Genomic DNA, 14,928 nt, shown 5'->3' on the forward strand with positions numbered 1-14,928 from the left:
ACTGGGTGGTCAAAAACTGGTCCATACGCTTTCAGGGAAGGCGAGGAAATATTCCATTAGTTCACTGAAAGAGTAACTTAAATGTTTACATGTTAGATTATATCTCTATCTAACTTTTGGGAGAATTTGACTGCTTTTATGGAAACAGAATCACATATACATATTAACAAATACTTTAGGAAAGACCATTCATGTATTTAGTGTTGTCTGGATATATAAAATAAAGTGGGAACGGGAAGACTTACTGTTTCAGATTTAGAAAACCGATGTGTAGATGAGTGTAGAATGATGCAAGAAGGCAGGTTCAACAAAGAGATTCTATAGCCTGCAAATTCTGCCTGTTAGGAAATGTTCATTTGAAACATCATCACCAGAGTAGCAGTCTTTTTCAAAGCTGCCAGGGGATGAATTGTTTGACTGCTGAGGTTCCACTCGTCCATGTTCTCGTGGACATTTATCCATGTGTGGAATCAACAGGTCCCTTTGACCTGCAGTGCTGTGGCAGTTAACGAATGCTTTTGTTTTTCTGCATTTGTTTCCATTCTCTGCTCCACATCTGTTAATTGATTAGATCCATCTTCACGTGAGTGAACTCTGAAATGAATCGGTGGGGTAGTCTACCATTATACTGTTCTTCCTGGTAATCCAGAAAGTACAATAGAGGACACAACATTTGCATATCCACCTATATAATTCAAAAGCTTTACAATTTGACTTGTGACATTAATGTTCTTATTTTCCCATGTAATAATACAATTGCAATGGAAAGGATATGTCATGTCACACTGATACACATTATATCTCTTAAAAGACAAAGTGATGCCTAATGTTAGACTACAGACAACATAAGCTGCAGCTCACTGTAAATATCGCAATATTTCGATTTGAGCAGCTGGAGATTATATATAGTTCTTTATACATGCACGCGCATATTATGTTTAGGCTATCTTCGCTGCCTTAGTTGTCACCTATAAGCCTATTTGAATCTTAAATGAGATAGCGATGGGTTTACATGTCAGTGGTGATGGTGTGGACTATGCTCTGTGCAAGAGTATTAGCTGTGCTAAATACAGTAATACCATCAGGGCCAGCCTAGTTATGAGGACACGTTGCTTTAGAGCAAGTGGGGAGGAGAAGGGGGGGGACTAACAACAGAGGGTCAAGTCTTAGCAAGGATCATTTAGCTCCTGAGGTCGCAGCAAAGAACACTTGTACAAGGAGCAGAGGATACAACGGATGCACTTTTAGGTTTCTAAACATGTTTGCCAAGTTGAAAGGCCTCTTCAGAGGACCCCAGGTGCCAGCTGAGTCTGGGACCACCAGAGAGGCAGCTGTCCCGGCTCCAGCTCCAGCTCCACCGCCAGCTCCAGCTCCAACTCCAGCTCCAGCCAAGGTAAGTGCATTTGAACATAAAGTTTACCACTGAAAATGTCAGGGATAGTTCATTTATATGAGATGTTTGAAAAAATACATCATTTTTCTGACACTCGTTCAAACTTTGAGTAACTTTCATGCCTCTCAGTATGTTAGCGGCCAAGCCTCAAATCAAGTATAACCACAAAATACAAGATGCAGCATCCAGCATGTGAGGCAGTAAACTACATTTGTTTCTCCGAAGATCACAGCTTTGGGTTCTTGCCTGTTGCTCCATTCATTCATTCAGTAACTCAATACTCTTGCTGGAGAAAAAAAAATTCAAACAAAATAGACAAAATAGACATGTTTCATTACACGGACATCACAGAAATCCCTCAGTGGGCTACATTTGAATTTATTTTGTTTCAAACGCAGCTTGTTTCAAAAGTGACAATCAGTCTAGGGACCAATTTGTCAAATGCTAAATTCAGGATTCTTTAAAACCGCTCACGAAATTAAAATGTCTCTTTAACGGTGGTGGGTTGACTGATGGAGCCAAGAATCTGACTCTGTAGAAAATGTTGATTTGTCTTGTAGGAGGAGAAGCCAGCCGATAAGGAGGATGAAGCCAAGAAAGAAGACAAACCACAGGGTAAGTCATCAGAGGGGCTGTAAAGATGCATCTACCATAGATGCCGGAGGACTGTATGTTACCCTTGTCTAGACTACAAATTGTGGCAGGATAAGAAAAAAAAAGTATTCTTAATATATTGAGAAGCCACATTATTTGTTCCCTAAAGCAGCTTGTAACCCTTATTGTTGACAGACAGTTGCTAATACAGTATATCTATTCTTAATGTAATGCAAAAGTTTTCCATGGCATCTCAGCAGTGTCTGCAGTTGCCCACAAAAGCATTTTACGTATGTTTCTGCAATTTTTCAAAGCCTCAGACACTTATAATAAGCTTTGTGTGCACTTGAAAGGCACAAGTATCTAACCAACATATTACATGTAATTGCACTTGTATGTAATTGCCAACAGAGAGACATAGACATGATCCAAAGGTGACAGATATTCAATGAGAAAACTTATGTCTCAGTTTGAGGTATATCATCTTTAATGGAAATTGAATTCCACGGTTTGGTTGATTGTGTCGTGAAATGTTGTGACACGTTCTGCTGCCATTTTTGATCAGACAGCATCAGTTCTGTCGCCTAGAGCTCCAGTTTTAAGGGCCCTTATATACCGATCCGACAGTTAGCCATTGGGTACATGTGGGGGGTCAGTGATCTTACTCCCAAATATTTTTCATGTGTCAGCGCCCTGTGATGGACTGGCAACCTGTCCAGGGTGAACCCAGCCTTTTGCCCAATGTCAGCTGGGATGGGCTCCAGCCCCCCACGACCCTGAGTTGGAGCGGACATTGAAAATGCACGGATGGATGGAAGCCACTGTCAGAATTTTTAGACTCTGGCAACATTCATTTTAGCGTCATTTCTGCTCACTCTGATTGGCTGTTCAGTGCAGTGAGTAGAGAACTGCTAACTTAACTTCTCACACAGTCTCTTCCCAATTGTTGTCTTCATTACTCCAAAAACAAACCACACTTTTCACAACAACATGGAATGAAGAAACTGAATACCACCTGATTATCATAACATGAATATGAAATTACTGAAAAAGCATGTTTTTTAATCTACATGGTCTCCCATTTGTTTGCCCTGGAAGGGGATACAAACTATCCCCTCCTTCTGCACTGATGAGTCTTCCTGCTCAGGTGTAGACTCGAGATCCTTGCCGGCATTTGTTTATATTTATGTTTATGTTCAAAGTAACTTACACTCATATCCCAGGTAGGCAGGTAACCGAAGGACCTTTCAAATGGGTAAGGCTCAGGCATTCTTACCACTACACTATCCAGTAAGTTTTGTAACAGGGGAAGTTGAGCCAAGATTGTGGTGACCGTGGCCATCCCTGGCCACCTTTTGGCTCCTCCTCTGTCTCCGTCATCTAGCCAGGTTCCGTCACTCCACCAGATTGATGCTCTTACTGTTACTTTGTGTGTGTAAAAGCCACAGAAAGACATGGATAAGTCCTAATCAGTGCTCTAACTGCAGTATACAGTTACACATTAGTCAGCTCTTTCTTCTGCAGATAACTAGATAACCAGTGCAGCTCAGATGTCAACAAGCAGGATCAAATCTACTAAACTCCTTAACAAAACTGATTCACAGAGACCTCCGTGACTCCAGAAATGTGAGCGCTGTAATTGTGAATTGAGATGCAGCTTCGTCAGTCAAACTTTATGGCATAGATTTTCATGTAACTTCAAAATGAGTTAATAGAAAGTTACAAAATGCTTTACAGGAAAATAAGGTTTATATAGATTAACAAAATCTATATATGATGTATAACAGAGTCTGGAGGGGATCAATTATAATGACAAAAATGTCCCTTTTTCAGAACCGACTCCCTCCCCAGCACCAGCTGCTACGACGGACCCCGCTCCAGCACCTGCACCAGCCCCTGCACCGGCCCCTGCACCGGCCCCTGCACCGGCCCCAGCACCGGCCCCAGCACCGGCCCCAGCACCGGCCCCAGCACCGGCTCCGGCCACCACAGCTGCGCCTGCTAACCCTGATCAGGCTGGAACTGAGGGGTAAGGCCTGAACACGTGGTAGTTTCCGTAGTTCTTAGTTGTTTCAGCTGCAATCACACAGACATCAGCACCTCTCATCTGCTCTGAGATTAATTTCAGGGGAGATGCACTAAAGGCAGTAAGCAATTAAAGAGAGTGGTTCCAGTCTATTTATTCTTGAGTACCTAACCAGTGAGCAAACTACACTTTGTATAAACAGTGACTCAACAAACCAGTATCAGATTAATCACTCAGTGTATACCAATTAATCAGATAGCCTGGTAAGTTGTTGGAGACAGAAAAGCGCTTGGAGGTGAAAACAGACTTTGAGATCTGTATCCCTTGATGCAACATGTGAATCAACTGTGGAACGGCCTGAGAATGGATTAAAAGCTTTCCAGCTCTTTAGGCATAAGAAGCTCATCAGGGATGCTTCTGGCTCAGCTACAAAATCCAAAAAAGTAACAGGTAACAGCTATCATTCATCTTCTCAGTTATAAAAACAGGTATGTAAATGAGACATGATGTCAATGATGCAGGAGTTCATCAGGAAAATTTGGTGGAAAAAGCTAAATGTTTATAGTTGGATGGCTTCACTGTTGTATGGAATGAGTGTCAGAGTTCAAAGGTGATCTGAGAGTACTGTAAAACAGTTTAGAGCTGGTCAAGGCTGGCAGCCTGTGAGCTGATAATTGTTTTAACCAGTGATCTAAAGATACATCACGGTGAGTTTATTTTTCATGCTCTGGTGTAGTATCTTAAAGGACTTTTATTTTCAGCCTTTGTCTTCATGCCAGTCTTTAACAGACCTGTTAAGCATGTAATTTCTATCATTAAAAAGCTCTCCATGCATTGCTACTAATCTCTCATACAAATATTCATATAATCATACTTTACAAGGTCCTTTTTTGTTGTTTGTTTTTGCAAAGGCTTTGCAAATATAAATCAACAGCTTCTACCTGTGTGTGTTTTGCAAGATTAGAATCAGTCCCTGCACTTGAGATAGATTAGTGAGATGAATAGCCGGAGCTTTTGGAGTAGATTAAGTCTGAGATGGCAACTCGCAGCTTTACATCCATCAGAGGCAGCCTCAGTTGCAGTGTCATTTCACCTTTGAAATGAACGATACCATCTTCCAAACAGCCCCATCTATAGTGAAGCCTCAGTATTTATCAAATTATGTCAGCCCTCAAAAAGTCAGTATAAAGGAGGCAGTTTTTCAAAATTCTCTAGCCTCAGTTTAGATTTATTATAAAAATCACTGTTAAAAAAAGAGATAAAAAAATATATTTCTAAGCTTTATCGTTGCTTTAATGTTTTGAAAGTTTAAATGTGGTGGCTGAGTGGATGATAACAAGAAACAAATTCCTTGTTGTCACAGGTGTATTCTGACTTTTCTCCACAAGGGGGTGAAACATGAACGTCCTTTGCTCTTTTCAAGACTTTCTCTATTACATTACAAGACTACAAACATACCAAAATACCAAAAAAAAGTATAAGCATTTAATTGCTTTTATTTAGCAGGTACTGGCCTACACGTCCTTTTCTTTTGGAGAATAGAAAAAATAATGTAGAAACAGCTATAAGAAAATCAAGGAAAATATTTTGATAAAAACGCACAAATGACACTCATTTCTATGTATAAATGTTAACAGTAGTTTGTTCATTCATTTTTTTTTCCCAGTCATTTCCATATATATTCATTCTTTTAGTAATATATCTTCATGTTTGGACTTTTTTTCTTCCCTTAAGCGATGTTTGTGAAGATTCTCAGTCATCCAGGTCATGGTAATCTGAGGAGCTTGAATAAAAGCAACTGAACTTCATTTTTTTAAGAACCAAGAAACAAAATCCTGTTAGACTATAATTCAAGCTCCAAGTATTTTCCCCATATTTCAATTTCCAAAGCAAGCTCCAAGTATGGAGGTATGGTAAAGGTATGTTAACTCCTTGGCCTACTTCTAACTTCACATTAAGCTGATGTGAAAAAATAAATATCATGAAGACTATGATGAAGACTAGAAAAGTAATTGTCTCGCTGTGTTTTTATTTCCTTACAAGGACAGATCTGACAGTCGTACAGAGTGACAAACAGAGTGTGAGACACTGAGTGATGTACAGCACTGATTTATGAATCACACTTTCCTTTTTCTTATCGTTGTATTGACTGCAGCTGTAAGTTCTGTACTGCACTATAGTTACTTTACTTAAGTTACAATATAGGCTGCTACTTTGATGCAAACAACTGTCTTATAAAGTCAACTGTGCACACTGTGAAGATAAGAGAAAGGCACAGATAAACATCAGATACCCCACTAAACACAGAACAAAAACCACCTCCCATTACAAAACATGCCTGACATGCAAAAATAAAAAGCTTTATCTTTCTACAGATGCTTGACTTGTTCTTCTTCACCTGTTCAAAGTGTTCAGTTAGTTAGCCCTGCTAAGGTTAGGGAGGGAAATGTGTCTTTGTTCTTATTCAATAAATGCTCCTCTGGGTTTGCTTAGAGGCTAACTTCAGTTGCTAGTATTGTTTTTATGCCACTTCCTGCTGCCAGGGGAAGCTTGGTCAACTCTTTGGGACTTTCTTTCAACTAAAATGACTGCTTACTACTGTAAAAGGGAAGAAATTAACAAATAAGTTCTTGGAAACCAAAGTGGATAGTGGATCAGTGGATAAGACATATTGTAGTGTCAATATTCTCAGTGGGCTGATCAGAAAGAGGAACTCTGTTATGCTAAATACATAAAATTATACTTTTTTGCCTATCTCAACACCATGACATGTCACCTGAGAGTTGTCTTGACGATCAAATTTATCCAACTTCATTACACAATAAACTGGCCCCTCTTTGACTATAATGAATAAATCAAGATGTAATCATACTAAGAGAAGAAATTCTAAAGGATAAATGTCCTGCAAAGAAAGTTCTGGTGGAGTTCTCATGAGTTTTTGTTGGTAAAAGGGAATTAAATGCTGGCATGGAAATGTGGAAGAAAATGGTAAAAGTGCCCTGCATGCCAAAATGCAGGCCTCTCCTAACGAGAATGCACTCATTATCAGTCTGTATGCTCTCTTTCTCTACTGTGACAAAATCTCAATAGAGTGAAAAAGGTCTACAGTCTGGTTGTTTTTTGTTTTTCAGACAGGACGAGGCCCCTCCTCCACCTCTACCCATAGTCATCAACAGATACTCCGATGACCAACTGAGAGCCATAGTCAAACTGATGAAGGAGAGACAGCAGATCTACAAGGAGAAAGTGATTGATCAGTACGCCTCATCCCCTGAGATAACCCCTCCTGTTAGTAAGTACTCACACCATATACTTCATCTGTATGCACACACGTTGATGCAGCTTTGCTGGGAAGTAATGACACAAAAGATGTACTATAAGTTGGACTTGATGTCTTTGCACACTAAGTTGTTGTGTTATCCTTTTAGCGCCATTGCTACGCAAGGATGACTACACGAAGGTCATCGAGGAAAGGGCCAGGAAAGCAGAAGAGGATCGGATAAAGAAAGAAGAAGCAGATAAGAAGAAGAAAGAAGAACAGGAGCAAAAAAAGAAGGACGCCGAGCAGAAGAAGAAGGAGGAGGAGGAGAAAAGGAGAGAAGAGGAAAAGAAGGTGAAGGTGCCCATAAAGGTTAAGCTGATTGCAACTTACTGGTCCTCAGTTGACTTTGTGTTGAAGCCAATTGAGGATAGCATGGACCCTGTGCTGGGGCACACCATCGATCCTTTCACAGATCGTCGCTATATTGCGTGGCTAAGTTTGGTGACTCTGGCCATCAACTACAACATATGGTTCATCACAGCCCGACTGTGTTTCCCATATCACAATGAGAGCTCCAACACTTACTGGTTCATCATGGACGTCGTGGCCGACCTCATCTACCTCATAGACGCCATCTTGTTCCAGCCTCGCAAACAGTTTGTCAAAGCAGGAGACATCATAGTGAGTGTGGAAGGATCCTGACAAGTGACAGTCACAGACAAGGATTTGAATAGAAATATGAGAAATTACTCTGTTTTTTCATTTTTCAGAAAGATCGTGCATTGACAAAGAAGCACTACAGAGACTCCGAGAGATACCTGGTATTCTTACTGGAGTTCATGGAACTTTGAACTTAAATGTGAACTAACACTGATGACCTGACACATCTGTTTCTCTTCAACAGGCTGACGTAGTGTCTTCTTTACCATTCGATCTATTATACATACAGTTTGGATTCAAATCTATTTTCAGAGCCAATCGTTTACTGAAGGTACATTTTCAGTTGTGCTCATCCCACGTCCAAATGAACCAAAACGGTTTTCTCTGTCTAACATTTCTTTATTTCTTCTTCTCAAGGTAGATACATTTTTTGAGTTCAGTGATCGTCTGGAGAGCATCATGGCCAAGGCTTACATCTGGAGGTAAGCCCCATGTGATGACTTAAGCAATTCAACTATGGTAGAGGTCTCATCAATGTTAGCAAACACATTTGATGGAGTCAGTGAGTCTTTATTCCACAAACATCTGAAAGGACACTGAGAAAGCCCAGTTTGTGGTTGGATTTAAACAATAACACTATGCAGGTAGGATTAGAAAAACAATCATGTCTGAAATACATTCTTTTCACAATGCGACTGTAAACAAAAGCCACATGTGCACATTTTGAGGAGGGGGTTAGTCTCATATACAGAGGAGTTCATGGACGACTTAGTGATGGTGAGGTGCCCAGGTCCCATGGCTGCTAAACAAGCCCCAATCATCAACCCTCCACCACCATGCTTAACAACTGGTATGCTGTGTTTGGTTTTCACTAAATATGGTGATGTGAAATACTGAAAATCACCGAACTTACCTCATGAACAGAGGTTTTGAGATTTGCTCAGATGCTATTTTACAAGCTGAAGCTGTGCTGAAACTTTTAAGAAATTTCTAGGCTTTCTCCAGGCGACTTGTTCACTCTTTATCTAATCGTGCTGTCATGAACTGTAACATTTCACATACTAACTGAGGCCTGTCGATTCTAAAGTGTAACTCTGTTTTTTACTTGTATGCTTCATTGTAATTTCTCTGAGCATTGCACAGTCTGACTTTGAACGTGAACTTTCTCCAGCGTTCATTCCTGGGAAGACGGGCAACTGTCTTGAATGTTTTCTACTTGTGAATAATCTTTCCATGTGGTTTGGAAATGGCCTTATAACCCTTTCTAGATTATATTTATCTCATTTTAACATCCGGTAAAGACAAGATGATTATTTTTTTTTCATTGTGTCTTTAGACTTAAAAGAGGGTGCTCTTGTTTTTTCACTTGACCAAAGCCACTGGAGGTGGTTTAAAAGAATAAGAGATGAGCGACTTCACCAACATCTTTTCTCCTCCGTCAGAGTGATTCGCACCATTGGCTATCTCCTCTTCATGCTCCACATCAACGCCTGCATCTACTATGTGGCCTCAGACTACCAGGGCATCGGAAAAACTAAATGGGTCTACTCGGGCCTAGGAAGCGCGTAAGTAAACAAGCTTAAAAAGTTTTCTTATCTCTTATCTAAGCATTGCACACTTTCCATCCAACACAGGTCATCTGTTCATCTGTTGTAAAGACGGTGTAACTAATACTGGTTGGCTTTACTTTGCAGCGCAGCAAATCGAACATTGTCAATCGTGATGTTTTCATTAGCATGGAACACTTTTTATCTGAGTTTGTAGGGCAGAAAAAAAAAGTGTGATCAGGGCAGAGGAGCTATATCGTAAGCAATAAACTGAATAACTTCAGACCATTTCTTCACTTTCCTTAAAACATCCACAAGTGTCTGTGGTTACTAAAGAATTTGTACCATCAGCTGCAGCAGTTTCAAATGTTTAATTTAACAATTCAGCATCCAATTGATATCATCATGAGCTTATTTAAAAGCAGCTGCTTATTGTTTTTGACAGAAAATATTGAGGCAAAACATTCCTTTGAAAAAGTTGTGATAAAGATTTAAGTAGTTCTGAAAGCTTTGCTGATAGGTTGTGTTTTCCAGGGTTTTTCAAAATTCGAGACATTTGAACTGTAAGGAACAAAATGTATTTTTTTTTTGTTTAAAGATGTCTTGAACACTTACATGCAACGTGACATGAGTCCCACTTTAGACAATCTCCATTGCTGAGAAATTCAATGAAAAAAATCCAAATTTAAAGTCTTTTATATGTTCCATCTTTGCTGCTGCTGCAGTTACCTCAGCTGCTTCTTCTATGCGGAGAAATCCCTGCTGATGATCGCTGAGTTGCCAATTCCAGACACCATGTTCGGGCAGATCTTTCAGATGATGAACTACCTATTTGGGGCATTCTTTATGTCCATCATTCTTGGCCAGGTAGCTTCCTTCTTGTAGCACGCATGATCCTTTGCTCTCTAACTTCTTATATTTTTCTTCTTTTTTTTTTCCTCCTCTATTCTCTACTGATTCGCTGAAGCTGTAATGAAATGACATGAGCCATTTTTTGATTTCCTCTCTATTCTTAATCACTTTTCAGCTCTGTTATTGAACAGCCAAACCGATTGTATGTATATCAAAAAGAAAAAGAAAGAAAACCAGCAAGACATGAAGGGAATCACAACTTTTCAACAAAAAAATCGGTTCATAATGCCTAAAAGTCAGGACTGCCCATTCCTCTAACCTAAATGCAAAAGCTTCAAATAAATCCTCTGAAACACACTGACCGGGGGCGTGCAGAGCAGTTTGTGAAAGCCCCTCTAACACCCCGCCCTCTCTACAGGTACCTGCGTTGTTACTACTATGCCGTCCGCAGTCTGATCAACATCGGGGGTCTTAACGAACCCCACACCGTCTTTGAGATTACCTTTCAGATGACTAACTTTTTCACGGGCGTCTTTGTGTTCTCCAGTTTGATCGGACAGGTAACAGAGAGCCAATCCCCCCCGTAGCACGAGTCGCAGCCCTAGCATCCTCATTCCATATGAATCCTGAAATTAGCATGTCTAAGTTAGAATATAATCACCTCCTTTTCCACCCGTCATGTTAAGATAGTTAGCGGTAGATGAAAGAAACCTGTCCTGTTAGAAACTGTACTACCTATAAACACTTTTTAGTCACAACGCCCTTTTTATCTCTGTTGTTTTTTTCTGGTTCCCTGTGAAGTCTTGACTTTCCAGGATGTTAAATGTAGCATTTGAACAAGAAAAACTCATTCTGCCATGTAAGTCACGAGTAGTTTAATCACACTTCTTTATTGTTATTATGTTGCCTCAGATGAGAGATGTCATTGGTGCAGCCACAGCAGGACAGACCTACTTTCGATCCTCCATGGACAACACTGTAGCTTACATGGTGACCAACAACATTCCCTCTTTGGTGCAGAACAGAGTCCGCACCTGGTACACCTACACATGGGACGCTCAGGGCATGCTGGGTCAGTACGCACAAGACAGTGATATTCTACACTCAGGCCTTCAGGGCTACCTTCCCACCTTTCCGATGGCCTTGAATGACCTAAATTAGACAAAAGAGTTACATGTTTCTGTCATTTATGTAAGCACCTCATTTCTAAAGTGACAGTAACCTTTTATTACGTGGAACTGAGCCATTTAGCTGAAGGCTCCGCGCTTGCAAGGGCTGCAGTACACTTACAGGAGAGACACGAATACACGACTGACAGCGTAGATAGGAGGCTGCATCACAAATAGACCACATTCTTTGTTATCAATGTCATTACCAAAGAAGCAAGAACAATTTCACAACAAGCACTATGAAATACAACCAACTCAATCAAGAATCAGACTTCTTTTGTAGATTCCAGCCAACCTGATCGGTCCAAACACACATTCCACCATACATAGTAAAGGTCACAGCCAGATTACTGGATCTCAACATAAATTTACACCTGTAACAACAGCAGTAATGATAAAAATCCACCATGGCTTCAAACACCGTATCAGTCAGTGACAAATAAATCTTCCCATCAGTACAATTTACAGTCATTCGTTGATGCACTAAGCCAGGTGTATTTTAGCTGCTTGACTGAAAGAGCAAGATGGAAACGTGGCTGCTAGCTTTCTCACAGTGTACAATTTTTCTTGAAAAATCCCATTTGAAAAACACTTGAATCCAGTAAATCCATGACAAGATCAACCTCTTCTCCTCATATTGACAGTCTCTGGGCAAGCAGAGAAAGCATTGCATTGCCTCATAACCCCTCTTTGGCGATGAATTAAGTCTTTAAAATTGTACGGGATGTCAAAAAGACTTAAATAATCAGAGCCCATTCGACTCTTTATTGTACTGGGCTGAGTGGTTACATGCTACATCTCTCTGTTGCTCCAGTATAGATTGACACTGAAGAAGGCTCTTAATTTTTCTGTTTCATCTTGATGTTCAGATGAGTCTGAGCTGCTGGATAAGATGCCTCTAGTAATGCGAACCGCCATTGCCGTGGACGTCAACCTGGCCACATTTCAGAAGATTGAGCTTTTTAAGGTTCCGGCATTTGAAATTAAGCCACTCACATGGTGACAACGGGATACTGGGGACTGGTCTGTTAAATCTCTATGGATGTTTTCACAGGGCTGTGACCAGCAAATGTTGGTCGACATGTTATTGAGGCTCAAGTCCATCATCTATCTGCCTGGGGATTTTGTTGTGAAAAAAGTGAGTTGGTACCATTATGTCTTTGAGTCTATAGGGTTATCCAGGATATCAAATCCTGAGGTTTTTACTACGAATACAGTCAACTGTCATTCTTACCTCCAAAATGCCAGCAATAACTTCTTTGTGCGACTCTTTTATGCCTCCACAGGGGGACATCGGCAAAGAGATGTACATCATCAAAAGTGGAGCGGTGCAGGTGGTGGGAGGACCTGACAACAGCATTGTGTTTGTCACACTGAAGGCTGGCTGCGTGTTTGGAGAAATCAGGTGACTTCACACACGAAAGGAATTGTTCATGCATGCAGGTATGTCCAAACAGAACAACAACTAGAGACGTTCAAACGTAAAATGTTTGTTTCTGTTTTTTTTCCCCACAGTCTGTTACAGTCTTCCAAAGATGGAGGGAACAGGCGGACAGCTAATGTCAAAGCCTACGGCTTCGCTAACCTTTTTGTCCTGGAGAAGAGAGACCTGTTCGATATTTTGGTCCACTACCCAGAGTCTCAGAAAGTTCTGGCCAGGAAGGGCAGGTGAGTTTAGAAGGCAATGTTTCAAAACCATAAAGTTGTTTTTTTGTATATTCTTTTTCCAACAAAGGTTTGCTTGTGTGGTCACTATCCGGTGAGTTCCATGTGTATTCACTGTGGACGCGGAACACATTCTGAACTGAAAAAAAAACCTAACAAATGTTATAAGTCACCTAACTGACCTAACTGAATTGCAAGTTTTGCTGGGTATGCCTTTAAATCTTTTTACACAAGTTGGCAAATCTCTTGTTTGTGTGTGTGTGTGTAGAAAACTAATGAAGGCCAAGGGCCCAGCAGGGGCTAAAGCCGAAGAGGAGAAGAAGAAGAAAGGACTTGCGCTTTTTGGACCTAAACCTCCAACACCCAAACTGCTGCGAGCTTTTGGTGGAACCATCAACAGAAATATGTTTGACAAAGTGAAGGTAACTTCACACTTCTTATTTCTCAAGACAAATTATGTACCCAGTGATCATTGCAACTATCTAACAATCTGATCTATATAATCTCTTTTTTTTTTCCCCCACAGTCTTCTTCTGGTGGCCAGTGAGAACCCTCGTAACCCCGGTTTTATTTTTAACAACTCCTTTTTGGGAGTGAAAGTTTTTTGTTTTTTTTCACCAGCATATTACTGCTCTTTGTTTGTTTCGTTTTTTTACCAAGTGTCTTTTTTTCTATAAAGATTGTACGTAGATTGAAAGATTCAAACATGTGGTTTAACATTTTGAATCCCGACAGTACACGAGATATATTTTAGCGACAAAAGTACACGTATGGTACATGTACCATAGAAATAATCTCTAATTGATTTAGAGTACTTTTCAACCAGCTGTTCTGCCCTCCGTGATTTTGAAAAATGATATTTAAACTGTTGTTATGGCTTGTGCACTAATAGAGGTCACAGTCTGCTGCTCACAGTTAATACTGTTTAAATTAACAATGGAAAAATTAATTGTTTTATTGGCTGTATTGCTTCAGTGTCTTGTCACAAAGTAGTTGTACACTATAAACCCAACGAACATTGTCCATCATTGCGATGAAGTGTGACAGTTATGCTGACTTTATCTTTGACTTGACTGGATTTATATCCATCTATATCTGCTTAAATAAATGCTTACCTGATTTAAGGTCAGTCCCCTTTTTGTGCTGTCATCTTTGGTGATTTGGCATGTGTCTGTCAGCTTTCAGTTTGCACAGTTGTAGTTGTGGTGCAGATCCTCTGTAATCCTGTTAGCCACACAGAGACATAGTAAAGGCTGATTAACTAAGTGGTTTCTCCGTTGGTGAGCAGGCAGAGCGACTGTTTGAACCCGACCACGGTCAAATACTACAGCAACTACTTTCATTCAAAACAGCTTTGAGTTCCTAATGTATTTCTCGTAGTATCTCGTGATGTAATGTAAAAATTTATTTAACTGTTGTAAACATAAAGGTAAAACTGGTTCTTTGAAAGATGCTGTTAACTATTTCTAAGAGATTAATTGGTAGATTAGGTAAACAAGGTGTAATACTGACAGTTTACCCAACTTCCCTCCACTTTCAACATCTTTCCTTCAGTTTTAAGTGATCCTTCATGTGAATCTATCTTGTATTAATCACTAATATGTTTTGCCACATCCTGTTAAAAGGTAGTGAAGCTTGAGTGTTCATGATCAAAGCCATTCTAACCAGACAGCGAGAAAACTATTATCCAGCCTGGCAGTGATTGGCGCATGTGCTGGCTGATCTGATGTTGGTTCCAGGAGAAAGGGGAGTGCCCAGAG

The 14,928-nt window shown here is 40.3% G+C and overlaps 1 protein-coding gene across 1 annotated transcript; it reads left to right on the forward strand.

The window, feature by feature from the left end:
• The first annotated feature begins 1,258 nt into the window (after positions 1-1,258).
• Positions 1,259-13,807, forward strand: LOC140284423 (cyclic nucleotide-gated channel beta-3-like). Its single transcript, XM_072378293.1, has 17 exons — positions 1,259-1,393; positions 1,954-2,008; positions 3,821-4,016; positions 7,145-7,305; positions 7,442-7,956; positions 8,046-8,096; positions 8,180-8,266; positions 8,353-8,417; positions 9,378-9,500; positions 10,753-10,894; positions 11,247-11,406; positions 12,373-12,470; positions 12,558-12,641; positions 12,790-12,908; positions 13,019-13,171; positions 13,437-13,590; positions 13,695-13,807. The coding sequence occupies exons 1-17, from the start codon at positions 1,259-1,261 to the stop codon at positions 13,713-13,715; spliced, it is 2,319 nt and encodes a 772-aa protein (XP_072234394.1). The 3' UTR covers positions 13,716-13,807.
• The last annotated feature ends 1,121 nt before the right edge of the window (positions 13,808-14,928 follow it).

The sequence above is a fragment of the Leuresthes tenuis genome, unplaced genomic scaffold (assembly GCF_036924035.1).
Source record: "Leuresthes tenuis unplaced genomic scaffold, fLeuTen1.0.hap1 SCAF_24, whole genome shotgun sequence".
Lineage (NCBI taxonomy): Eukaryota > Metazoa > Chordata > Actinopteri > Atheriniformes > Atherinopsidae > Leuresthes > Leuresthes tenuis.

What these genes read in the sequence shown, in the direction of transcription:
- LOC140284423 (XM_072378293.1), top strand. Translation starts at nt 1,259, where the DNA reads ATGTTTGCCAAGTTGAAAGGCCTCTTCAGAGGACCCCAGGTGCCAGCT. An exon ending in GAGCCAATCGTTTACTGAAG is followed by an intron (nt 8,267 to 8,352) that starts GTACATTTTCAG and finishes CTTCTTCTCAAG; the next exon opens with GTAGATACATTTTTTGAGTT. An exon ending in TGCGTGTTTGGAGAAATCAG is followed by an intron (nt 12,909 to 13,018) that starts GTGACTTCACAC and finishes TTTTCCCCACAG; the next exon opens with TCTGTTACAGTCTTCCAAAG.